Genomic DNA, 27,216 nt, shown 5'->3' on the forward strand with positions numbered 1-27,216 from the left:
ATTTTTGCTTCAGACAAAACTGGGTATTGTTTTCAAAAATACCAGTTTTTTGTGGCTTTGTTACAAAAACTGAAGTCATTCTTGGAAAATGCCATTGAATGTCAATGGAGTACTGATATGATGAAACCAGAAGTTGAAGATGGTAAGTGCTACCAAATGTAGACTTTCTGGATTATTAACTGTCATACTGTCATCTATTTGGCCTAAATGGTCAGTAAGTAACGTTCTGTGCAGCGATCCCTTCATTCCTCTCTTTTATAGTAAACTTTTACTATTTTAATTAGTGCTTTCGTCTCAGTTGATTTTTTAACTCTGTCAAATGGTAACTAAAAGGGAATTTTTCATGCAAATTCATTATGGGTTTAGCTAGACGCATAATGGAGGTGTAACGATGCATTGGAATACAACAAAAGTGTACATGTTAGCGATGGTACTGGTTAAACACGAGTGTAGTTGTTTTGTCAATTCAAATTACCACTCCACTCCACTTCAAATATTAAAAATTACATCAAGTTACACAAATTACATCATAATTATTGCAGCAACATTACTGACAGTGAATACTGAATAGACTATAGCTTATTTACAAATTCGGGAGCATCTGTCAGTGCTGTGTCTTCGTTACTAGCTTATTTCTTTTCTATAGGTAAGCAATTTGCTGTTTTTTTTTTTTTTTTTGGTTGTTTGTATTTTATTGACAGATGCTCCCAAACTTTATCTTTAAACTTTAACTAGTTATTACATTTGATTTTTAAATCTTAATTTATGTTTAAATTGTTATTTATTTAATTTATTATTGTAATTTATATATTTTATTTTTATTTATTTATTTTAAGCATTCTGGTACAAAGACCCTGATGCGGGGATAGAACAAAACAAAGTATACATAATCTTATAAAATAACAAAACATATTTCACAGATATATTCATCAATTGTAATAACATTAATAATTTAAAATTATAATTGCAAAATTTATAAACTAAATCCAAATCAGAAAATAAAACTTAAAGAACTACTTGGGAGAACTATCCGAAAGAAATTAACAACCAACAGAGCTAAAACTTACCTAGAAAAAGAAAAAAAACAGCAATTCAAACCAATTGTTCAAAAGAAAATCGGATAGTCTCCCAAGCAGTCCAAGCAGCCACAGATTAAATAGTAGGCAGACCACGCCCCAAAACGTAATTTACATAAATAAGCACAGCTTTCGCTTTAAGCCTAAAAAAACAATGAAAAAGAAATCGAAAATCAAATATACAATAAACATTATGAAATAATCAATTTAACCCTCTTTATGAAAATAAATACCTTAAAGAATAAATCAAAATCAGAAATAACTTTTTTAAACTGATTAAATGAAAAATTGGGAACCCCAAAAGTCTCCTCACGTAATTTTGACAAAAGAGAACAAACAGCAATAATATGAAATGCATCCAATGGTAAGTCCGCCACACCACATATGCAAATGTCCCTTCTGTAATTACATAAAAAACTTAATGAATTACATCTTATTTGCATTAATACGGCCATAACATTAGAAGAAAAATTACTATTATAAATAGAACAATCAAAAAAAGGTTTATTCAAACTCTTATACCATTCACAATAAGAACTTAATAATATGCCATGATTCAACTTCAAAATATAATTATCAAAATTATTTAACTTTAGTAAATAAACACTATTAAAATCTTGTAACAGATTATCAAAATCGATTCCGTTCCTTGAACAACTAGCCCACCAATACTTCGACAAAGGCAACTGAACATGTTTCACAACATAACGCAAACAAATCTTACTAAGGCGTTCTTCATTTAAACTCAACGTTCTAAAAATCCAATTAACAGATTTGTTCAGGATCAAACAAGACAAAGGAATCAATGAACATTCCATAGACACTAGATAACTAGGAGTACACCTTGGAAGCCCGTACATTCTCTTAACAAAAGTAGTTAATACCGTATCCAAACTCTCCGCCTGAAACCCCCACACCTCCGAAGCATAAAGGAGAGATGAGCCCACCACGGCATTAAATAACCTTAACCGATCCTTCAAATTACACAACTTAGCAGACTGACACATATGAATAACTTTGTCCATTTTTATCTCAGCATTAACTTGACAAGACCTCACATGAGTATTAAAATAACCATTACTTTTAAAAATTACACCTAAATACTTATATTGAGATACAACCGAAATTGGAACACCTCGAAACCACCATTTGTCAGCCTTAGAAGCCTTACCACCATTTCGAAAGACCACAATTTTTGATTTAGCAAGATTCAATTGTAAACTATTATCGCTTAAATAATTATCCAGAAGGTCAATCGACCTCTGTAATGACCTCGGAGAATCCGCCACAATTACCACATCATCCGCATACGCTAATACTTTAACAGACACACCACCGACAACTATACCATCTCCGCCGGAATCATCAATACAATTTAATAAATCATTTAAAAATAAACTAAAAAGAATAGGGCTTAAGATACAACCCTGTTTAACACCCTTATCAGAAAAGAAAGGCTGAGAACAAAAATTCCTCCATTTAATCCTAACATTCGAACCACTATATAACTCTGCCAATAAAGATACAAACTTAAAGCTTAATCCAAACTTTAATAATTTCCTCCATAATAAATCCCTATCAACAGAATCAAATGCTGATGCTAAATCTATAAAAAAAGCATAAACCTTACGCCGTTTCCTACTTAGTGTCTTAGAGATAACAGTATACAGAATAAAAATATTATCAACAGTAGAGTAACCTGCACGGAAACCAGCCTGACTCTCTGACAGAATATCTCTCAAATTCAACCAACTTATTAACCTGTAATACAAAACTCTACAAAAAATCTTAGAGACGCAGCACAACAACGAAATACCTCTGTAATTAGTAAGCACCGACCTTGAGCCACCCTTAGGCACCGGAACCAATAAAGAACTCTTCCATTCATCTGGAATAACACCAGTTCTCAGAACCTTATTAAAATTATCTAATAAACAGAGAAAAACACTATCAATTTTCCAAAATTCAGTAGGAATACCATCTATTCCCGGAGCACCGCCAACAGTCGACTTACTTAAAACGACTCTAAATTCCTCCTCCGAGATGTAAGAATCCAATATTTCGTTTGACCAAGTCACACAATCATTAAAAACCACTAAATCAACATCATATGGACTTTCAGAGCCATAAAGGGAGAAAAAATAACTAAACCAATCAAATAAACTAATATTAACCTTAGCATAATTTCCCCTTGCTTTACATAAATTCCAAAATAATCTATTATTTTTATAAAAATTTTTAACATTTTGTAACCTTTTACAAAATTCTTTCTTCTTTGCTAAACATAATTTTTTTACCAAACTTCGGTATAACACAAAAACTCTCCTCTGAGCCGGCAAACCATTTTTCTTGAACTCTAACCAAGCTCTATTTCTGGCTCTAACCATTAATCGACAATCCAAGTCAAACCAATCATTAATTCCAACCATAGTCTTTTTCCTTTGAGTCAATCCTTTCACTTTGGCAAAATCCAATATCACCTTACTTAGCTCCAACAAAGATAAATTGGGAGTCTGCTCCAAGCAACGCCACAAATCAGCGGACAACGACTCCAGCTGACCACTGTCCCAGAAAATCCTCTGGTAACAAGTACCAGAACCGCCCAAAGAATCTATGGCACGATCTTCCAAATAAAGTACTATCGGGCAGTGATCGGACCAAAAACAACTCTCTACTCTAAAACATTTAATACAGTTCCACACAGAAGGAGTAACCATTCCCAAATCAATTACTGAGGACCCTCGGTTGGAAACAAAAGTAAACTCTCCCGCTTCATCACCAGAAGCACGACCATTTAAAATTATTAGATCATTATCTGCACAATACTCAAGAACTTTCAGTCCTCTCACATTCATATTTACATCTTTGGAGGCTCTACTTCTCTTATTAACAGCAATACCACTACTATCACATATATTTGTCGAAATCACATTATCGTTCCCAGTCCGTGCATTAAAATCACCCAACCAAATCCAATTCGATTCGTCGACCTCAAACCTGGACAGTACATCAAAAATTTCTTGCCACCTTTGTTCCTGCATATAAACAAAACCAATATTAAACTCTCCTAATGGTAGCAGAATATTAATCAATACAATATAACTATCCCTATAAATAATATTAAATTTCAAAGATGATTTAATGCAAAGCAACCAACCAGCCATAGGTCTACCCCTACTGTGAGCCCTCAAAGCATCACCAACAATACAATGATATTCTCTTAATTCCTCCCAATAGCATCTGCTCCCACCCTTAATAAACCAAGTTTCCGATAAAAAGACCACATCATACTTCAATAAATAACTCCAAAAAGACCGCGGTTTATTACCAATCCCAGCACAATTCCACGCCATAATAGAAAACACAGAAGACATTACTGGTTGCTATGAGATCGGCACCACCTTAGCTGATACTTCATCGACTTTATACCGAACTCCATCTACCAGTAACTTATCATAACTTAACCGAACACTTCTTGCTCCTTCTTCCCTTTTTTTCTTCCCAAATACCCTTAGGTTGTATCTGATATCTCGCAAACGTTTAGAAAAATCATCATACACAGAAACATTAAGATTCCGATTCTCAAATACAGTCTTTTTAAACCTCAATTTATCACTAAAAGACCCAAATTGGCAAATCACTGGTCTGGGTTTATCTCCAACTCTCTTCCCAACCCGATACGCGTTTACAATATGCAGCGAGGATAAATTTAATGTATTAACCGCAAAAGAATTAACAGTGTCAAATATTTCCAAAGAAGTCTCCTCTTTCCTCTCTTCCAATCCGTGGATAACAACATTGTTCATCCTTCTCTGATTATCCATAACATCCAGTTCTCTCTCAAAAAAAGAAAATTTCGTGAAAATTTTATCCATATCCAACGAATGCCCAACACCAGTTACCTCCCCTCCAACCTTTGACTCAACCTCCCCCAACCTCATCTCGAAGTCAATCAACGCCTCATCTACATTCTGAAGCCACTCTGTCAGATGATCCAGTCTTCTGATAAATTCATCAACCTTACCGTTCAGCGAAACATGCAATCGCAATAAAAGCCTAACTCCCTCTGCCACATCAAAATTTGAGTCCTGTAATAAATTCGCAATATCCTCTTCACCAGAAGAAGTCTCACCCCTAAACCTAGCTGTTGATCTTTCAGGAACGGTTGGAGAAAAGGTCTTCCTCTTCCGAGCCTGGGACATAATTATAAACTAGACTTACCTAGAAAAAGAAAAAAACAGCAATTCAAACCAATTGTTCAAAAGAAAATCGGATAGTCTCCCAAGCAGTCCAAGCAGCCACAGATTAAATAGTAGGCAGACCACGCCCCAAAACGTAATTTACATAAATAAGCACAGCTTTCGCTTTAAGCCTTAAAGAATAAATCAAAATCAGAAATAACTTTTTTAAACTGATTAAATGAAAAATTGGGAACCCCAAAAGTCTCCTCACGTAATTTTGACAAAAGAGAACAAACAGCAATAATATGAAATGCATCCAATGGTAAGTCCGCCACACCACATATGCAAATGTCCCTTCTAGAAAAAGAAAAAAACAGCAATTCAAACCAATTGTTCAAAAGAAAATCGGATAGTCTCCCCGTAATTTATATATATAATCGAGACGAGTTCATAATAATAAAAATCAGCGCAGAGCCCAAACGGTTAGGAGTTGAAAGTTGAAATTTGGTACACAGTTAGGGTACGTCACGAGAACGCACAATAAGAAGGGAATTTTCGAAATTCTTTCCCACGGGAGAGAGGGACTGGATTAAGGCTTAACAATTCCATCAACAATAGAAGTGTTACGTAACAATGGAAGTGTTAAGAGAAATTGATGTGCAAGACACAGGTGCAATGTTTTTCGTTTTTGTGAAGAATCGAACATATTTTTAGAACCACCTAAAAATTCTCTAATTAGTCTGGAAACAAAGGGACCCAGTTCTTGCATTCTGTGAAAATGGGTAAGGTAATATTCTTAATCTTCGGTATCGTTACTTTTGCCCGAGCGACGGCGGGCCCATTCGCTAGTAATATATAATTTTGTTTGTGATCTTATGTTCATTGTATCTAAGTGTTTTGTTTTTTGGGAGATTGTTTTGCTCCTTGCATCAAGGAGTGTATCCAGTATGCGTAATAATATATAAGTAAATATTTACTTATTCAAAAACATATTAATTTTGTATTATAATTTTTACATCTTTGAGATATCACATTTGATTTTGCATTTTTTGAGAAAATTCTCTTTTCGAAATATTTAAGAAAATGCTTCAAGAAATAGCATTGATTACCTGAAATAGGGTTTTAGGTTTACCTAACTGAAGTCCAATTACAAATGTTTTTAATATCTACATAGACATGTTGCATCTTTCTCATCTAAAGCTAGAACATATATTGTATAATAAAGAACATCACAAGGACTATGTAAAATCTTATTGCATTCATGCTACACAGGGGTACTGAAATTTTATCAATTATAATATTCTGTTAAGTGTCTTTATTCCCTTTCCAGTATGAATTTTGTACTGCAATTTGAAAAGAATTGTAAAATTCATATTGATGCGCGGCCGGAGTTCCTTAATCTCGAGAATGGAATTACAGTGAAGAATTCCGAGACAAAATATAGAAACGTCAGACGCACAAGGCCCGAATAGACAATATAAAATCTTCCGATGCGAACAAGAAGTCACGTTATTTCAATCTAAAGTGTTTTTTTCTGAAAAAAAAACCTAATAGATGGCCAGCAAAACTCTAGTGTTAAAGGAAAAGTATGATGTACAGGAACAAGATACTTTTAATTTGAAATGGAAAGAATTTGCAGCGTGGCATTGTGTCGATTTCTCAATTTTCTATTATCTTTTTAACAAAAGCATAATTGAATTGTCAGTTTTGCTGTCTTTTGTTGGGTATTATAACACTTATTTCTCTCTTTCTTCTTGCGTTCAATGATCAAGAGCGTTTTAGGTTCAAATTAGTAGTCATTTGCTTAACTTTATATTATCTACTAATTTTTGAGCAGTGTAGTTTCAATTAAATATAATATTAATTCAAAAAACACTTTTTAATCTAATTTTTAAAGTTTTTTTCTAATATTGAAGTACTGTGAATTTCCAATTTTATAAAATTTTAAAAATTTGAATTCCATGAACGATGAAATAAAATTTTTATTTAGAGATGAATCATTAGGTTTTTTTCTCCCCATTGAGGCAGCAGAAGTACCAGTGACTGTTATACAAGATAATGGAAAAAAAGAAAGTATGTCCCCATGTAATATAATTACAGAATTTCAATAGTTTATAAGCCTTTTTAAAGCAATAAAATCAGATTGAGTTTTGATGTCAAATAATGGCTTAATCCTATTCTAATCTTTGTTACTGTTACAGAATTCAATAATTAGTTATTTTGGACATTTAAAGTTAAAAACCAATATTTAAAAATTACATTGTCAAAATTTTGAAAGGCAACTGTATTATGTCACAATAACTTAAAAATGTTTGTTTGATTTGTAGATATAAAATTTTCACAGTGAAACTGCTCATTCAACTTTGGAGGAAACACAGAATGTGAGATGAGTATGCTCAATAAAAAATTTTCTGTTATTGCCAGCAACTGCCATAAAGCAGCCTGCCTAGATGATTTGAAAAAACCACAATTGGTTCAATAAAATTCAAGACTAAGAATCGTTGATGGTTGCCATTCAGAAAATGTTCGCTACAACTGAAAGATGAAATAATGCTGAAATGCTTTGTTAATTCTAATGTAATGAAAATGGCTGTGTACACTGGCAAGCTTATAGAATTGGAAAAAAATCCACAAAACATTCATCTGCAAATTTCGACAAAATTGCACAGATTTAAAAATAGGTAACTACTTTATAAATGATGGACGGCTCGCTCAAGAGCACGTCATCAACAACGAACTCAAAATCCGCATTTGCGACGTATGCAACTCCCCTGCTGAAACTGAACACTTGTTTGCAAATAATGTCTAGAATCTCAGCATCTTTCAAGTGTGCCAATTAACACCAATCCTTAAAAAGAACACTAGTTTTGTGAAAATTACTTGGAAAAAATAAAAATCAATAAAATCATCATCTTGTTTCGTCCATGTAAAATGATTATATTATCTTCAAGAGCGAACATTTAAATATAATCTTATTTTCAATAATATTTTTGTCGTGAAATTTTCGTGGGTTATTGTGACTTTGTAAGTAATAAAAGTGTTTGTATTTAAAGTCGATAAGCATATTTAAGGAAGTAAATTATTATCCTTAAATATTATCAATATAATATGTGTAAAATCTATTAAACAAATACGAATTATTAAGCAGTTCGTCGATGTTTAGGTATTTGGTTTTCGTGAAGCAATAAAATGAAAGTATAACTTTCGGAGTTTAGTCTCGTACAAATATTAGGAATTTTCTATCAAACAATTTCACTATAAATTAAATTAGATGCACACTTTCTACGACGATTTTATAGTTAACGTGAAGTGTAATTGAAGTTCTCGTACTGAATGTTCAATTTTGCCTTCATTAATATATATCGAAATATAAATAATCTGACATTATTTAAATTAATATATTTTAAAAATTAGTTGTTCGGAATTGATTAATCAGATGAATGGAATTTTCTTCCGTGCTCTTTTAGTGAAACGTCGTGTAAAAATTGTTCACAGCAAAACGGACATTCCACTATATTTTCTTCAACGTCCATTTCTGGGATGAATTCAACTTGTGAGGACGTCTCAAATCGATCAGCTTCTAAATCGACGTTAACGTTTTTAAGAAATTCTTCACATTCTTTTGGAGTAAAAACAATCTCTTGTGAAGAAATTTCTTCAAATTCTATTGACTGTGCTGTATGAGAACTTGTCGATGGTTGTTCAAGCGATTCTTGCTGCTGTTGTTGGACGACTTGTATACTTTTCTGAAAGTAAACAGCATAAACAGCATAACTGTGCATAACTGTGCATAACTGTGCATAACAGCATAAAGTTTGATTGATTTTTAAAATTAATAAAATGCTTTATATATTCAGATAAAATTATATTGAATGTGTTTATTTTATAAATGTATTTCCTTAACTGTCGAAAATATTCACAATATGTGAAAACACAAAACATAACTATTTAAATGCAAATACTTCATGTCAATTGTTTCTAAAAAAGTTGTGAATAGTTTATTTAACGATTTGTTTTATTGTGATGAATTCGGAAATAAAAGTGAAAGATTATGTTTATGTTTGATTACACTATGAGTGTACGAGATTACTTTATAAAAATACAGCAAATGAGGCAGTGGCGTATCGTAGTGGGGGCGACAAAGGCGGCACTTTAAGGCAGTGGCATTTTTTCACAATAAATAATAATAATATATTGTAAAAATTTGAACCATTTCATTTTATATTTTTGTCGAAACTACGATTCGGATTGATTGAAATGAGCATGGAATTTTTCATTACTTATTCTGTGACAAAACTGGGGAATCCCCTTTATTTAAATGAATGTATAATAATGACATCTAGCTCATTGTAGCGAGTAACAACACCGTCGGTACTGAATTGTAGGGATTCCCCGTATTTTATTTAAGAGGGGGCGAAATTTTCCTTTGCCCCAGGTTTCTAACACCCACGCTACGCCACTGAAATGAGGTGTTGCGGAGTAATTTGCTTGCATATTGTTGACATTGTTGACATCAATACAATGTTTCTGGAAGTATTTTCGACTGTAATCTAAATATAATCTTTACAAGATTTATATATTTCGTAATTTTAACAAAAAAATAAAATAAAATAACATGAACTAACTTAATAACGCCGTAAAGAACAAAGGACACGTTTCTGGTATATGCAAATACAAAATACAAATACAAAATTAGAAAATAACAACAGGTGGAAGATGTATCTCGTCGTGATGAATGGTAATATCAATTATAAGAATTATAATTGCGAAATATAATTTTTCTTATAATTTGAACTCGTTGTAATTCGAATATTATATTATTCACGATCATCATAGATTATTAATTATACAGATGAATTTATTACAGGTAACGTCTCTCCCATTTTTGAAATGTTTTTCAATAATAAATAGGCACCGAGTGAATAAGGAGAACAGTTCTGTATTCACAGTTTACAATGAAACAATGACGATTATAACAGGTACAGTGGTGCCTCATATAACGTACTTTATCCGTTCCAGGTGCACGTCCGTTAAGTGAAACGTCCGTTATACGAAACGCATTTTCCCATAGAAACACATGTTAAAACATCTAATTCGTTCCGCAGCATAAAATAACCGTACTGTATCATTAAAAAAATGAAAATGGGGTGGGTTCTTTTATTCCTCCGCGTAACTCTGCGCGAGCGACATCCGTTTAAAAATTCCTGCGGAACGCGTTCCTAAATTCCGGTGGGAGTGCGCGCTGTCGAACGGCAAAAACGGCCGCTTGTAGCAGTAGTTTACGGTGGAAAGCAACATGGCGTCCTCCATGGCTCAGATAGTTTCGTTTCCGGGTCCATTATGTGGTTTTATGAATGAGAATTTAGAAATTGCGAATGCGCGAGTTAGCACACGAGGGGATGTGTCTTTACGAATTTTTTTTCGAGGCTATTTTGAATGCTCTTTCAACAAATAATCTATTTTATGGTTAAATTTTACAATTGGGACCCTTCTTTTGCCTTTTAAAGCTCATATTTTAGAATTATAGATTCCTCCATCACGACACTATCGATAGTGCGGGCGCCGCTATCTTTCTTTCTTTCACCATCGTTCCTAAATGCCTACAAACAGCAGCGCACTCCCGTAGTAGCGGAGACGCAGAGCGACCGCTATTAAAGAACGCACACATGGAGCAGTCACCAATTATGCCGGAAAGTCTGTTGTTCGCAGCCAGTCCGTTGCTCGAGTCACGTAACGGCCAAACAGAAAGTCCGTTGTTCGCAGCGTTCGTTATTCGAGGCGTACGTTATACGAGGCACCACTGTATTTATTAATATGATTAATATTTGAATATTTTTTTATGTAAATTAAAACAGTTTCATTGAGTTTGTTTGAAAAATGAACTAAAGATTTTATTTAACCCTATACAATTATGTTGTGTTTGTTTATTTTTTAACTTGCTTTGAGAATCGAAATATAAAGATAAAATTTAAACATTTTTAATACTTACTTTAGATAAAATCTCTGTATGATGCCTTGCAAATATGTGTCATTCTAACAGATTTTTTCGTTTGAAGCTCTGTTCACAGCCATTGTAATTGCACTTGAATGGTCTTTCATCCGAATGTGCTGTCCATGTGCTGTCTTAAACTGCTTTTAATCCGAAAAACGACGTTCGCAAAATTTGCATTCAAACGGCTTCTCATTTGTGCGTGTTCGCATGTGTCTCTGTAAATTTTGTTTTGACCCAAATGTTTTATCTCACATCAGGCAATTTTTTGTCTTTTAAAAAATTTCGTTCAGTAAAAATGAATAATTTGTAAAAATTTAAATATAAATTATTTACGGTGATATTGATCGTACATTAAAATACAGTAGAGCATCGATTATCCGACTTAATTGGGGACTGGGGTTGTTCGGATAACTGAAAAGTCGGATAACCGAAAAGTATGAAAAAATACATTAGTATAGTGTATTAGACCTGGTTTGAAATACTAGCCTCCCTTTCATGGTCGAGCCAGTGCTGCCAGCTGAAACATGCAAAAATTTAACAAAAATAATATTAAAGTAGCCAAGACATAACCAAATATTGTAGCGCCACATCACTAGCTGACATTTGAAATTGCCGACTAGAACGCGGTCGGTTAACCGATAAGTCGGTTAATCGGGGGTCGGATAATCGATTCTCTATTGTATTATGGTAAAAGCTGTAATACGTACTCTAGGTACGATATAAAATTAAATCCGAAAGTGTCTTTTTGGTAATTTTTAAAAGAACGATGCCAAATTGATAGTGTTTCATAAAATAAAGGTTTTATTCTCCATTTCTGATTTGAATTAATTTAATTTACATAATAAATGCTGTAACTTTAGTGTTTTAAATTCAATGTAATAAGTTGGCCGGAAATGAAAACAACAATGCACTGAAATAATGCTATAGAATTTAATTATTGTTCAAGAGTACTTAAATGCGCATGATTTAAACACAAAAATAATTGGAAACACGGATACATAATTTCATTTTATTTCTGTTCTTTCGTGTGGCTTTTGGCTGATTTCAGATATTTCAGCCGTCACATTCATATTATTCGCCAAATTTACAAATGTATAATAAAAACAAGTTTTAAAATCATATTTTACGTATTTTGGTGTTTTATTTTCTATTGTACTTACATTAATTTTGTGTTGTATTTATATTTGAATTTTTCTCTTTTTGCCAATGTAAGAGAATAAAATCGGAAAAATTTACAAAAGATCATCGTAAATAAAATAGCATTTAAATGCTTTCAACATCAAAGAAAATGTTGCTTAATGATACTTTTTCTTGTATTCTTGCAAAGAAACTTCGTCATCAAACTTGACTTGACACATGACACATTTCAATTCCTACTTCTGGGAATAGATCGAAAGTTGTCTATTGTTTCAGATGTATTTATATGCCAATGTCTTAATAAATGTCTTCACGATCTCGTGAAAAGCTGCTTGTCGTTCCCAAAATAATTCCTTTACGTTGTTTGCGTTTTTCGTCTGAATCAGTTTCGGCGCTGGTACAAGGATCAACGTTTTCTTCCTTTCAATTCTGCTGTATTCCATATTGTCACCCGAACACTAAAAATATATTTCTGTTAAAATTTAAAATACACTTTTTACAAATTCCAAATATTTTAAAAAGTTTCCCGAAGTCTACAAAGTGAAAATTTTTTAAAATTCAATTTACATATTTTCCTACAAAATTTGTAGTCTTCAAAAATTCTCGTGGATTTCTCCATTGAATAAATATATATATTAATCGTTGTTTATAATAGTTGCTAAATGTCATTAAATAGATATTCATTGCCACAGAATCTGTGATTATTAAAATACTATCCTATTGAGTGAAAAAATACATAATTTATAATTTTATAAATTTACATCTATTTTTTTTTTATTAAAGCAATGTAAAATTATTTAAATCTCTTTTTAAACATATTATTTTATTGAATTCGTTTATTATATTCGTATCATTTAAATCATTTCACATACAATACAGTCATTTCGACCTCAAATATTTATTAAATAAATTAAATTTTCCCATTTGATAGGTTTATCAGATAACAGGCTTATATACTTTATATCGCCATCTCGCTATACACCGTAATAATCGGTGTATATCGAGACGCGAAGAAACAAAAACGAATTTTTCAGAAATTAACGATTTTGTAATATAGAAATTTGACTGTATTATATATATTTTAATTAATTTATTAGACCGAGAATAAGTTTTATAAATAAGTCCGAAGTTTGAAATAATTTCAATAAGGTTAAAAAAGACATGACGTGATGTCATTATTGTCGTAAGAGGTTGAGCTACAAAGTATCATCTATGAACCACTTCCCTGATCAACTGAAAACAACCCATCATATGATAATAATCATCAAGCAATCAAGACCAATCCATAAGCAAGAAATATCTGATTCCGATTTATCTCCAGTCCACAAATATACACCAGCAATTTAAATTTTATAAACAGGAGCAGTTTAGAACAAATTATTTCAAAACTTGCTGCCATCGATGAATTGTCCATTATAGCAGGTTAGAAGAAAAAATAAAGACATGTTTTCTTTTGTTTTCCATTCTCACAATGTATAGACCCGTTTTTCAACTGGAATGAGTCACTGAAACTGGAATAATTTTCTAATCTTACTAATTAAATATACGAATAATTGTAGACATACCTATCTATGTAACATGTTGCTTCAAACGTTATAAAACAGCGGCCATTTTAAAGATTTTTAGAAAATTTTAACTGTTTATCAGAAACAAATATCGACAATTCACTTCATTAATAGCAATTTCTTGATTCCCGCCGGTAACACGAGTGATAACATTTTAACCCTGTGAGTGAACATTTCAATTTCGTTTGTTTCTGAATATTGTAATAATAATTCGTGATTATTACAGATGAACCCTTTCGATCTAAATAAATGACAAAATACACTTTTCTATGTATGTGTTACTGTTTTAATTAAACACTTATTTATTCAAAATTATACAAACCAGTTTCTTTCTGTCCATAAAATCAATTGTTTCAAGTGAAATGTAGAAATTACAAAATCAAGAAGACAAAAATTATATATTTTTTCATTTTACATTCAATAAAATCTAAACACAAAAATTGAATATTTTTCAAACAAATCAATCAATCCTTTTGATCAAGTTTTGTTTTTCAAATATTCCTCCATAACAATATCATTATTCAAGATTGTTGTTATGATGTTTAATAACATGACTATTTTAATTAGATTTAGAATAGAACTTTTGTAAGAAATAATTAAAAAGAAAGTGGCTTCTCTCCGGTATGCAGACGAAGATGTCTTGTCAGATGATGTTTTCGTGCAAAATTTCGCTTGCAATGATCACAAGTGAAAGGCTTCTCTCCGGTATGCAGACGAAGATGTCTTGTCAGATTAGGTTTTTGTGAAAAACTTCGTTTGCAATGATCACAAGTGAATGGCTTCTCTCCTGTGTGAGTTCGGAGGTGTTCAATCAGAACATTCTTTCGTGAAAAACTTCGCTTGCAATGATCACAAGTGAACGGCTTCTCTCCGGTGTGAGTGTTGATGTGATTACGTAAAATGCTGGAATGGGTGAACTGACGAGTACAGAATTTGCAAGAGAAGAGCCCTTCTCCAGTGTGAATCCGTTGATGATATTTTAAAGAGTACTTCGAACCGAATTCTTTCTTGCAACTGTCACATTGATACTTTCCATTCTTTTTCTTCTGATTGTTTAATTCTGTAAAATACAATAAATAAAAATATTAAAACCCGTCTAAACATCGAAACTTTCTGAAATTAATGTTAATCAAATATACAAAAATGTATATATATATATATATATTATAGTATTAAATTATAAAGTACTGTTAATGTTTTGGGTGCAGATAGAAAAAGAATTTCCCTGTTTCAGGTTACTTAAAACTAGAATTCAGAGTATACAAACAAGTCCAATGACATCATCACAGCACACACACAACTGTTTACATTAGTCTTTTCACAAATACTAACACAACCAAATGCAATTTACACATTTGTATTTGTAAACAATTGATACAGTGTTTTTTGAGAAAAAACTTTCAGAAAATAATCTAAAATGTCTTCATCGACTTTTCTTTTTTTCTTTCCTTTGTATGAAGTGTTTTCTTTTTTCATATATTTTTCCTTCCACTCTTCTTGTGTTTTTCTGGAAACAGTTCTTCGGTTATCACGCAGAAATGCCTTTTATTGGTCAAAAAGTGAATCTGCAAAAATAAAATGTTCGCTGTGACATAAGATATGAGAATTATGTCTGTCATTGTTTTCTAAAACAAATTAAATATTTTAATGTTAAACTAATAAGTTTTAAAAAAGTTCCTCCAAAGTTTTCACCCGAAACTACAGCTTTGTTTACAAACTGGAAAAATGTGTCTCCTGTTAAAGATTTTGTCGATCTGAAAAATAAAAAAACAGACATTTCAGTGACAGTAGAATAAGAATATCGCGCACCACTGAGACAGACACGAGGTGATCATCACCTCGACAAGTCACACCTAAATGAGCATACGTTCATTTGTCAGTGGATGTTTTGTTGGTGGGAAACAATACCCTCCGCAACTTCCTGGCAGAATTCGTACCGATTTACTTGGGTGCATAGCCACAAACAAGTTTACAGGAAAAAACATAAACGGGGCTTATACTTATCGTTATGAGTTATCTGGTTTTGGTTGCTCTAAGTTCTCTAATAATCCCATATGGTTGATTTAAGCATCCAAATATTCGTTCAACACTTTGTCTAATTTCTACTGTTTTCTTTTTGCAACAGAATTATTACTTAGTTCAAAACATATTTTCATTACACGACTAAATAAATTTATGGTTTCTCTCAATATTGACTCTTCTGCATTCTCTTTTGCCTTTCTGTTGTCTAGTTTAGGGGAAATTTGTGGTTTTGTAGGCGAAGACTGTTGATCCTGATTTAATAGCAGTTTGTTAGTTGTTCCAGTCTATCTGACGAACACTGAATATGTTCCTTCGTAAGCTGATTTGCCATCTTTTTGCGAGGAATTTCTCTATAAAATTTTGTTGGGTCCCAGGCCATGTAGGTATAAGAGGAAATGAAGAAGCTGACGCAGCTGCAAAGTCAGCAAGCCCTTCTCAGCATACAATGTTTATTGAAGGAGGTGACTTGAAGTTGTTAAAAAACGACTAGAGGAGAGATGGCAAAATGTGTGAACGCAGAAGTCCACAATAAACTACACGAGATCAAACCTGTGATAGAAAATTGGACACAGAAGAAACCCCATGACAGGAGATCTGAGGTTATTCTTACTCGTTTGAGAATTGGACATACTCGACTGACTCATCAATACCTTTTGAAGGGTGACGACCAGCCTGTATGTCAGTATTGCAACTGTAATGTAAGTGTTAAGCACATACTGAGCAATTGCATCGCCTCTGAACGGATTCGTAGGCAGCATTTTGGAAATGCAAGTTTTAAAGAGATTTTGGGCCAGAGGCCAAATGTTGATAAATTATTGAACTTTCTAAAAGTTACAAATATTTATAAAGAAATTTAATTATTTATTTATTTATATCTATATATATGTTGTTGTTATACACAGTTTAACTGTTGTATATTTTTGTTATTGGTTCTTTGTTTTTTGTTTTGTTCATTTTTATTGTTATTAATGTACATATATATACCATAAGTTGTGGCGCAGCTTCGCCTATGTGGCCCTTGTGCCAATAAACTTTAACCAACCAACCAACCTGAATATGTTCCATTGCAAAAAGTAAAGCAACCCAATGGTTATATATGTGATAATGTAAAATAATTACACATGAAATTTCAATTAATTAAGTAAGTTATTGTCCAATAAGGTAATTACCTGACAATTAACGCGAGAGAGTAGAAATATTACATTCAAATGCGATAAAGTAACGAAAATTATTAAAAAGCATCGTTAAAATAATCAAGTTCCGTTATACTATGAATTAAATTACATCCATTTTTACAATTAAACCCTTAACACTCAAAATTTGAGTTGCAGGTGCAATGATTAATATAGAATATCTATTACATCCGTTGAAAAATTTATTGAAGAACGTTAGAAAACCGTTAAAGTCCGTTATAACTGTCAAAAATTTCCAAATTAATCTCTATAGTAAAAATTTTAAACCCTTATAATTCGATTAATATTAAACGAATTACTACCCCGTTTTAGGACCTTATTGACACAACTGACAACAACTTCTAACTAACCCCCTAATGCCCCATCCGCTAGGACCAATCGAATTTTACGAAATTGAAAATTAATTATCCATTCCTTCATTAGCGTACAGTAAAAAAATATATGTCAAACGAACCAGAATCCAGAGTATATTACAACGGTATCCTCAAAAATGTAATGTAATTAGTATGTCCGGCACAATCACAATAATTAAAGGTGCACAATTTATCACATCTTTCTTATTCAATCGTCAAATTTCACTTTTCCAAGACAGGACAATTTAACTGCTGTCTACCAACAAAATTCGTTTATAAGTAAATGAATTATTGCTTACCTCCGTAAAGAGGACACGGCGGGTCGAATAGAAACCACTTACCTGTTAAAAAGGCATTCGACAGTGTTGCGTTGCTGTAATAAACAATAAATGATCATTTTGAATTCAAACAGACAAGAAAGTTGAAAATGAGCGGTAAAATACGCGCAACGAGATAGTCCGGGACGCCCTCTAGTAGATGTTCTAGCAGCAGCGGAGTCATTCCGAGATATAATCTATATTAATAAAAATGTAATGTTCGTTTGTTCCTAATAGCTAATCTCCGAAACTTCTTCACCGATTGCTTTGAAATTTTGACACAACGATGCATTCGAATACGCGCGTGCTTTTATATAATATAGATGTGGAAATGTCTCTTCCCGCAAGGAGAGGGACAAAATTAAGAGTTTCCGTGAAGAACTCGGCTTCTATTATACTATTTTATATGCGTTTTTTTTAGTTTTTTATTGTGTTTTAATAGGGTACGTCAAGAGAATGTACACTAAGAAGGAATTTTTCGAAATCCCCACGGGGAAGTGTTATGCATTTATAATTGATACATTTTGAACCGCAGCAACGCGTGCCGGGTACTGCTAGTAAATAATAAATTCCTATTATAAATAAAAATAATAATATACTAAATTATAATTCTATAAATAAAATATAATGGAAATTTAAGAAATAGCTGAAAATCATCGCTAGGGACGCCCCTAGTGGGCATTCTAGGCATTCCGTGACACATTACAGATTGCAGACATATAAACAGTGGGATCAATGGCTTATGTATGTGATTAACATTCGAGTTTCTTGTGCATTATTAAAATCAACATATAAATTATTCGATTCATTCATATCTCAATCGGGCGAAACGATTTCAATAAAAATTATCGATAACTTCAATAAGCCAAATTGCAATCGGTTTAAGATTAATGTCCATATCATGTAATGTGTATCTGTTTCTAATATTTCTATCAGTACTGAAAAGTGTGTCCTTCCGATTCAGAAATAACACATTCATGTGAAAAGTTCTCTACTTCTAAAGACGTATTGTCGTATTATGATGGCAGTGTTGTAAAGCACACGTCTGGTTTCGGAAGAAATATTTGTAACGAATACAGCCAGGTCGTCTGGGAAAGTTGTCCGAGCGCGCTACAGACGCAAATTTCTTAACAAATACAACAGCGACTACGTCAATGTCTTTCGTGTGAAATTCATTCACGTGAAATCAGCCAAAAGCCACTTGAAAAGACAGAAATAAAATGCAATTATATCACTGTGTTTCTAATTATTTTTTTCTTTAAATAATGCGCATTCAATTACTGCCAGACAACAATTAAATTCTACAACATTATTTTTGTGCATTGTTGTTTCCATTTTCGGCCAACTTATTACATTGAACTTAAAACACTAAAGTTACAGCATTTATTACGTAAATTAAATTAACTCAAATCAGATATGGTAAGTGAAACCTTTATTTTGTCAAACGCTTTCAATTTGGCATTTTTTTTTTTTAATTACCAAAAGGACACTTTTGAATTTACTTTCGTATCGTACCTAGAGTACGTATTACAGATTTTACCACAATATTTTAATATACGATAAATATTACCATAAATAATTCATATTTAAACTTTTACTAATTATTCATTTTTACTGAACGGAATTTTTTTAAAGGAAGAAAAATATCAATTTCGACGAGCAATAAAACATTTGGGACACAACAAAAATTACAAAGACACTTGCGGACTCACACAAATGAGAAGTCATTTAAATGCGAATCCTGCGAATGTCGTTTTTCACAGGAAAGTTATTCAACACAGCACCTAAAATCCTATTCGAATAAAAAGCCTTGTAGTGAAATTACAACGGCTGTGAATAGAGCTACAAAAGCAAATATGCATTAGAACGACAGATGTTCGCATTGCACCATAAAAAGATTCAATCTAAAGTAAATATTACAGATTTTTAAATTTCATTTTCGTATTTCGATTCTCAAAGCAGTGGAAGTTATAAAATAAAGAGACACAATATAACTGTATAGGGGTATATAAAATATTTAGTTCATTTTCTAAACAAACTCAATGAGACTGTGCTAATTTATTTAGCATTTCATAGCGTCTATAAATTGTTTGTTGGTTTTTAAATCTTTATATTCCTTTTTTACAGCGTAACAATTATAATTTGGTAGATCGGCATCGTTCAGCAGGAAACATGTTTGTATGTTTTTAGCAGTAGACCGTCTGTCAGTTGATAATCATCGGACAGTTCAGAGGATAAGTGAGAAGTGTAGTAGTAGTTTTATGAAAAACACAAGTTTAAAGAATGCCATAGACATTTTATAGAGTATTTGTTGATTCTGCACTTTTTTATTGTGTTTGTGACCAAAGAGGTTCTTTTGAAGGAAGAAAAAAAAAATTTATTGTCAGATTGTAAGTTTGCATGGATTGAAACCTAGACGTTAAACCATACTCATTCAACGAGTAAATGTCGAGTCGGCTGCTTAAAATCTGCTCTTATTATGATACGCTTCTTGTCTTTGTGTGTACTTGTGAGCACTATGTTGGCCTTTGTTTATTGGTGTAATAAGTCTAGCGATTAAGAAAAACTAACAGTGTTCATCATTATATATCTGCTATTACTGTTAAATTTTCAGAGTAAATAAACTTTATTAATTCATTAATACTCGTAGACTGTTCTGTTATTACAATGCCGGGCTGCAATTTTAATCATATTTTTTTATTTAATTAATTAAAATTATATTCTCTCCACCTCAAATTAGTGGTGTTTTGCTTCTATACATCCCACTTTTCCTGTTAGATGACAGCTTGATTATTACAAATTGCTTTTAGAAAAATTGTGGCACTGGAAATGAGTTTAATTTTTTGACGGGAGTTTCTCTCTGTATTCGGTTTCTCTTAGGATGGAATCGTATTAAATTTTACCCTTTACGTTTCTTGTAAATATCCACGTTTAGACACCTCCCGAATCCAAAAATTCATAATAACGGGAAAACATTCTGCAAAGATGTGCGTATGTGGTTGTTGGCATTTATTTCGTTTAATATCTCAGTATGGGGTAAAGATTAAGACACAAAATTTGGCACGGTAACTTGTATAAAGGGGCAATGATAACATTTAACATTTATGACGGTTATAACATAATAACATTTATGATGTTTAAAATTCGAGAGAATAGGGGGATAGAGGGGTGTCACTTGTAGTATCTGGAGAGGAGTCGGACTTAACGAAGATATTATTCATTATTAACATTTTTACAAATTTTTTTACAAAAACCTGTCTGAACCTTGATAAGTAAGCTTTTTGCCATTTTATAATAATTAACTATGTAAAAAGTATTTTAATATAATATGGTAACAGATAGGGCCATATGCAATTTTATGTTTTTTAGCGGGGAAAGTTTCGCAACTCGTTTCTAATTTTTATCGTCTTTGTTATTCGCGTTATTGTTTTTGTAGCATAGCAAAGCTTTCGACGACCGATTTAAAAGTCATTCTTTGTGCTCCTCACACAGTGAGTAACTGAGTCTGTATCGTAATTTATAATATGCCTGACAATAGAAATGCACTTATTTTCTAGGGGTCAAACAAGAAAAGATATTAAGGGTTGTCTCATATTCGATCGATACACTTCGACAAGAGATGTTAAGATATCGTTTCTATTCATATTTTGGTTCAAACAAAGTATGAATAGTAACAAGTTTATACTTTAGTTCAAACATGTATGCAAACACGTGTATTCGCATACATGTTTGAACCAAACATTACAGGCAATATGGATAAAACCGAGTCAGCATATGTTAATGAGCTGTATTGAAATCAACCAAAGCACGCAGCAAGCTGCATCACCTTCTAAAACATCTCATGTCTCTATCAAAGGTTTGAAAATATTGTTTATACTCATAAATGTGGGCCAAAGGTACACAAACAAGAAAATTGTAAACAAGCAGTTATTACACGCTCATTATACTAGAAAAGTTTGGAGAAAAAAACAAAGATTTCTTTCATGTCTCGGTCTATTGCAAAGAAATTAAATTTGCAACCTTAACTTAAAACGCACGAAATATGTTGAAACTGAACAGGAAGATGGTCAGGATGATGTTAAATATAAAAATGAACTTTCTCGGTTTGCAAATTATGCAAAAAAGATGTAGGCCACGAAAAGCATCATTCAGTGCACGAAGTTCAAAGATTGGTGTATGAAGTACGTTTGAAAGTGTTACTCAGAACAACATGTTTTATTGTGCTGAATGCACTGCTAAAACAACGAAGGAAAAAAATTATAACATAAATATTAGTGTTTATAATAGTTCTTCACTCACTCGGTGGTCCATATTATAATTAAGGCGGTTCATATTATATATCAACACAAAATTAAATTTGATATCAAACGTCACCCTTTTATTAGTGGATCTAAGGTTTTTGACATTAAAAACAAAGGATACATTTGTGTGAATTTTTATTATCTATTATTGTTCGTCGTTTTAATGAAGTTCTGTGTCTTTTTTATTTTTACAAAAAAAAAAAATAAATAATAATAATAATTTCTTTTGTAAAATTTTTTTCTGTCTGATGGAGATATTATTATTAACAAAATTGATGACAAGTCTGCCCAAAAGCGACCGCCATTTATTTTGCGTTCCAGACCATACACATTCACATTCACATTCATGGCGACAGACCTTCCTCTCTGGAAGGTCTGTCGCCATGAATGTGAACGTGGGGAGTCATTACCGTGACTTCTGGTATAAAGCACTAGACTTTTAAATAAGATTTCATCTGTTATTCGCGAGGTTGAGGCCGAAGTTATAAACGCGAAAACGTGTACGTCGGACGTTGAGCGCCGCTTTCTTGTAAGCCTAGAAGTTTGACAATAATGTTTGGAAAGTCAGTGGGAATCATGCTCGACATTCAAAATACCATTATCGAACTTCTATGCTTACAGGAAAGCGGCACTCAACGTCCGACGTATACGTTTTCGCGTTTAAAACTTCGGCCTCAACCTCGCTATTATTAAATACAGAACGACTTCAATATATATCATACTTAAGTTTCTAAAACGCGTCATAAACAAAATGGTTTAATCGAATATCAATTTCTCCCCGAGATAATATATTATTTTAGAGATATGCACATTCCAGAACTACTATTAACAATTCATGTGGAAATGTCTAATGTACAATAACATACTGTTTATATGGAACGGGCAGTACTTGTTATACTTTCAAGACCTAGTATAACAAGGAGACAGTCGGATGTTTGAGCGGTTAAATCGGCAAAATACAGACGAATTGCGAGTTGCGGCCAAAGCATTGAATGTGTCTTTGACAAGGAAGAGATCCAAGTTAATTTATCGAAAGAGAAGAATTATTTCTTACAGACTTTAAAAAGTTCATGCATAAATTACCAATCTTGCCATTGTTTATAATCGATTCTGCATCCGCGACTTTTCTTATATTATAATTATTTTGTAAACTGCGGAGAAGGTATTGTAAAAGCTAATGTTTATTTTCTGGTTTGAATTCTTCCTTTCTGCTCATGCAGTAACCAATTAATCTGTAAGCCGATGTTATTATAATTTAAACTTATGTCGTCTACTGGTACTTTATCAATTAACAGGACTTATTATACTGGATTTATGGATGCAGAAATTAAGTCTTACAGATCAGAAATAATATAGTTTATTTAATTCAACTGCTTCAAGGTCTGTTACGATGTTATTATATTTTGAAGAACCAGATCTTAAGTCTAGCGTTTTAGACCACTCGGCCATTATGACAGGACGAAACTATTTCAACCCGAGTTGAAAATTTCCAGGCCAACGGTTTCTGAAATTTGTCTGAAATTTCGCCTCTTCTAATTAAATTTTTTACAGAAGCGAGAAAAATAAGCTTCTGTGTAATAATTATTCAAATAATCATTTCCTTTACAATGGACTTAAAATACACAACTGGTTTTTTTTTTACAGATGAAATTATGAGCTATTATGGGTGTGCAGAAATAAAATGAAAATGATTTCAACGACAATTCGAATTTGAATAACATGTCGTAAAAAATAAGCACTATTTTTTAATCATCGACTGAGAGTTTCAAAATGAGTGTAAAGTTTTCTGTCAATAACCAAATTATTTTATTATAAGGAGAAATATAGCCTTATAATAATATAAAAACAAATAAAAGAAAATTGTTTTAGAAAAATATGTGTTATGTGAATATTCAAGAATAACATGTATTGAGAAATTGTAGTTAGAAAAAGCGGCACATGATATCTGCTTACCAGTAAGTAGTAGGGTTATAAAGCGAATTCCAATTGTTTTTAATTAAGTTTCTTACTTATTAGTTTTATGCTAACAGATGATATGAAAGGATGAATGAAACCAAAATCTCGGTACTTAATGACTATAATTTCTATGCTATGTACTGTAGTTATGATTTTGTTAAATAAAATATACTACACTCTATTCCATTGTTGTTGAAATCCTCACGGATTTTTTGTAGAATACGTTACTGTGTTAGCTATATTAATAACTTCATTATTTTGCCTAATCCTGTTTACTTTTATTTAATCTAAATATATATACAGTAGAGACTCGTAAATCGGCACCCCGGTAATCAGAATCGCCGGTAATCGGCACGATTTTCAGTCGGACTGTGTCGTGCTGAATCGAACGTTTTGATACTAAATTTACTTCTAAAGTATAATTTTCATGTTTTTATATTCTTCAATATATTTATGTTGTTTGTACAAAATGCAGAAATAATTTTTAACGATACGATAGCCTCGATTATTATTATAAAAATTTTCGTTAGGCTTAAAATCGACAAAAATTCAACAGGAAGCGACACGCAACGGAGAAAAATTTGAACATCGGACAGGTTAATATATTTTTTCGTACATAAACCGTAATCGGAACAAATCCCTAATCTGAACAACCCCAGTCCCCAATTGATTCCGATTATCGGTTCACTACTGTAATTACTTGTCATGACTGACTGACTGACTTAGTCACTGATTCATCATCGCCCAGAGCAAACCGCTGAACCTAAAGAGGTGAAATTCCCCGCGGGGAGAGGGGAAGAGCATTAAGCTTAATATAAAAAACGGCTTCTACTACTATTTTAGATGCGACTTTTTGTTTTTAACTACGTTTAGTCTTCATTGAGTACTTAGGAGTATTAAATTGATAGCATTTCAGACATTGTTATAAATATTTTTATATATTTCGATTTTTAACGAAATGTTCGAACCGTTTTAATTTCTAATTTGTTATTGCATATTGGTTCGATTATAAAACGTTTGTGAACGTTCCAGAAAATTGATCAAATTGAAAACAGTTCGTTTGATTTTCAGCAATTCTCATCATTCTCAGCGGTAGGTGTTATGTAACAATTACTATAGTTGTTGAAATACTAAATATAAATGGTGTTTGCTTGCAAAATCCGCGCGGGCGACGTCGCGGGTAACAGCTAGGATTTTGAGCAGCTTTTTTTCTTATTTCTCCCCCCACGGAGGAGAGCATGTTTATTTACATTTAGGAATTTTCTCAATAACGTCATTTATGTTTCGAAAAATAATTACACTGAGATTTATCGTATCTGGGAATCTAATAATATTTGAAACTTGAATTTAGGTGCATTAGCAGTCCGTTGTTTGAAACAAACAAAAATCAGTAATTTTACCAAATTTGCAACAACTAATGATGGAGAATCTTAGTGAAGTACTGAGAGAGGGTTATTTCTATCAAATTGCAAAATCCTTGCGGGAAAACCCGCGGGTAACAGCTTGTAAGTAGCATATAAGCCAAATGTTGCCCGAAAGAAAAATTAAAACGAACATTAAGATTATTAGATTAATTCGTACTGTTCAACCTTTTTTTATATTATCTTATAATATTTTATTTATATAACTATTAATAAAAAGGTTATCTTACACGAGGCTTTTTCGTACCGAGTGACAAAACTAACACATTATAAAAATTCTTAAAATTATATCTTGAGTAAAATTTACTGCGTGAAATGTGCATTATCTGCTCGTAAGTAGATGTAATGCAGAATACATAAAAATATAATTTTCGTAAAACTTTTCTAACACAGTTATTTGCATATAATGGACACTTCTTTTATTATACAGATTTCGTTGTTTATAAATTTTTTCGTATGTCATATGCTACAAACATTGCTGTATACATCATGTAATTTGATTCCAACGTTATGTACTTAACAGTAATGTATTTAAATTTAAAACATTGCTTTTAATTATGCTCATTATTTAGAATCTCCTACAAAACATATGCACAGTGGTGATATTCAGCGGGTTCGCACAGGTTCGGCCGAACCCGTTGTTAAAATTTTCAGTTTTTCGAACCTTGTTAAACACACGGAACATTTCTCAGTGGTTTTGTTTTTTTTAAAAATATATTAAAATATACGTATTGTACTTCTAACACTACTAAACTAGAGCCTTATACCCCGTTCGCACCGAGCATTCAATCTACATTGTGAGCAAGGTCGGGGACTGTCTTGGTGCGATCTCTCCCGACCGTTTCAATCTGGACCGAAACGATTGTTTAATCGCGATCGATTCAAGAGAGTTCTTGAAACTAGATCCAGTCATAAGAGATCCCACAATCTCACGCGCGCGAGATAATACAAGATGGCTGTGGAACACTTGTCGGGCTATGGACAGTGAAATAAAAAGGATATTGTATTTCGAGATGACATCTGTCTATTATCAGCAGTGCCATTCGGGGTGAAAAATTTCTCTGCCTAAAAAAAAAAAAAAAAAAAAAAAAAAAAAAGGTCGACAGCACTAATACACTATTGTTACCTGGTCTTCGCCCAGGGCTCGTTACGTTCCAAATACGCCACTGATTAATAGATATATCGCAAGGTATTGTATTTATTTCTAGCCAAAACTTCCATTTCGTTTGTCGGTGATTGTCAGCGAAAAATTTTCTGCTAGCGAACCCTTTGTTAACTATTTCGAATATCACCACTGCACATACAGATATAAATTCATTTATATCAACACTTCGCCTTGTCAATATATACAATACAATATACAATAAGACAATAAGAGTCATAAGACAATAAGAATACATATACAATAAGAGTCAAAATCCATCCAAAGATCATCCAAATTGTCACGTTTATTGCGATACTCGGATGGTACGAAATAGCATAATTTCACTAATCAATTAGACACCGATAGAAAACATATCTTAGAAAATTTAAAGTGTATTTTTTCCTAATGTTAACTCTAAGAAACTGTATCATTCGCAGCCGAATATCAAATGGTAATCAGCGAACCAATCAAATTTTGCGGGAAAAGAATCGTATATTTAAACTCGGCACTTTCAAAAACCATTTAAAACATATTTTGTGTTCACCGGTAACTTTGTAT

At 32.4% G+C, this 27,216-nt stretch overlaps 2 protein-coding genes across 2 annotated transcripts in view; both read right to left on the reverse strand.

Moving 5' to 3' along the window:
• Nucleotides 1-15,018, reverse strand: part of LOC136982444 (zinc finger protein 271-like) — a gene marked incomplete at its 5' end in the record, with an annotated part of 55,167 nt that extends 40,149 nt beyond the window's left edge. The window contains one exon of the mRNA XM_067278928.1: nucleotides 14,561-15,018. Within this exon, the coding sequence (XP_067135029.1) occupies nucleotides 14,561-15,018 (458 nt within the window). The remainder of the gene's footprint in view (nucleotides 1-14,560) is intronic.
• On the reverse strand, nucleotides 4,003-5,306 carry LOC136982441 (uncharacterized). The gene has a single exon (XM_067278925.1). The coding sequence runs from the start codon at nucleotides 5,276-5,278 to the stop codon at nucleotides 4,460-4,462; it is 819 nt and encodes a 272-aa protein (XP_067135026.1). The 5' UTR covers nucleotides 5,279-5,306; the 3' UTR covers nucleotides 4,003-4,459.
• Nucleotides 15,019-27,216: the final 12,198 nt, after the last annotated feature.

This window comes from Centruroides vittatus, unplaced genomic scaffold (assembly GCF_030686945.1).
Source record: "Centruroides vittatus isolate TY-2023 unplaced genomic scaffold, ASM3068694v2 contig_832, whole genome shotgun sequence".
In the NCBI taxonomy this organism is placed as follows: domain Eukaryota; kingdom Metazoa; phylum Arthropoda; class Arachnida; order Scorpiones; family Buthidae; genus Centruroides; species Centruroides vittatus.

Bases quoted from the DNA above. Each gene is read 5' to 3' on its own strand.
- LOC136982441 (XM_067278925.1), bottom strand. From the start codon at position 5,278: ATGTCCCAGGCTCGGAAGAGGAAGACCTTTTCTCCAACCGTTCCTGAA.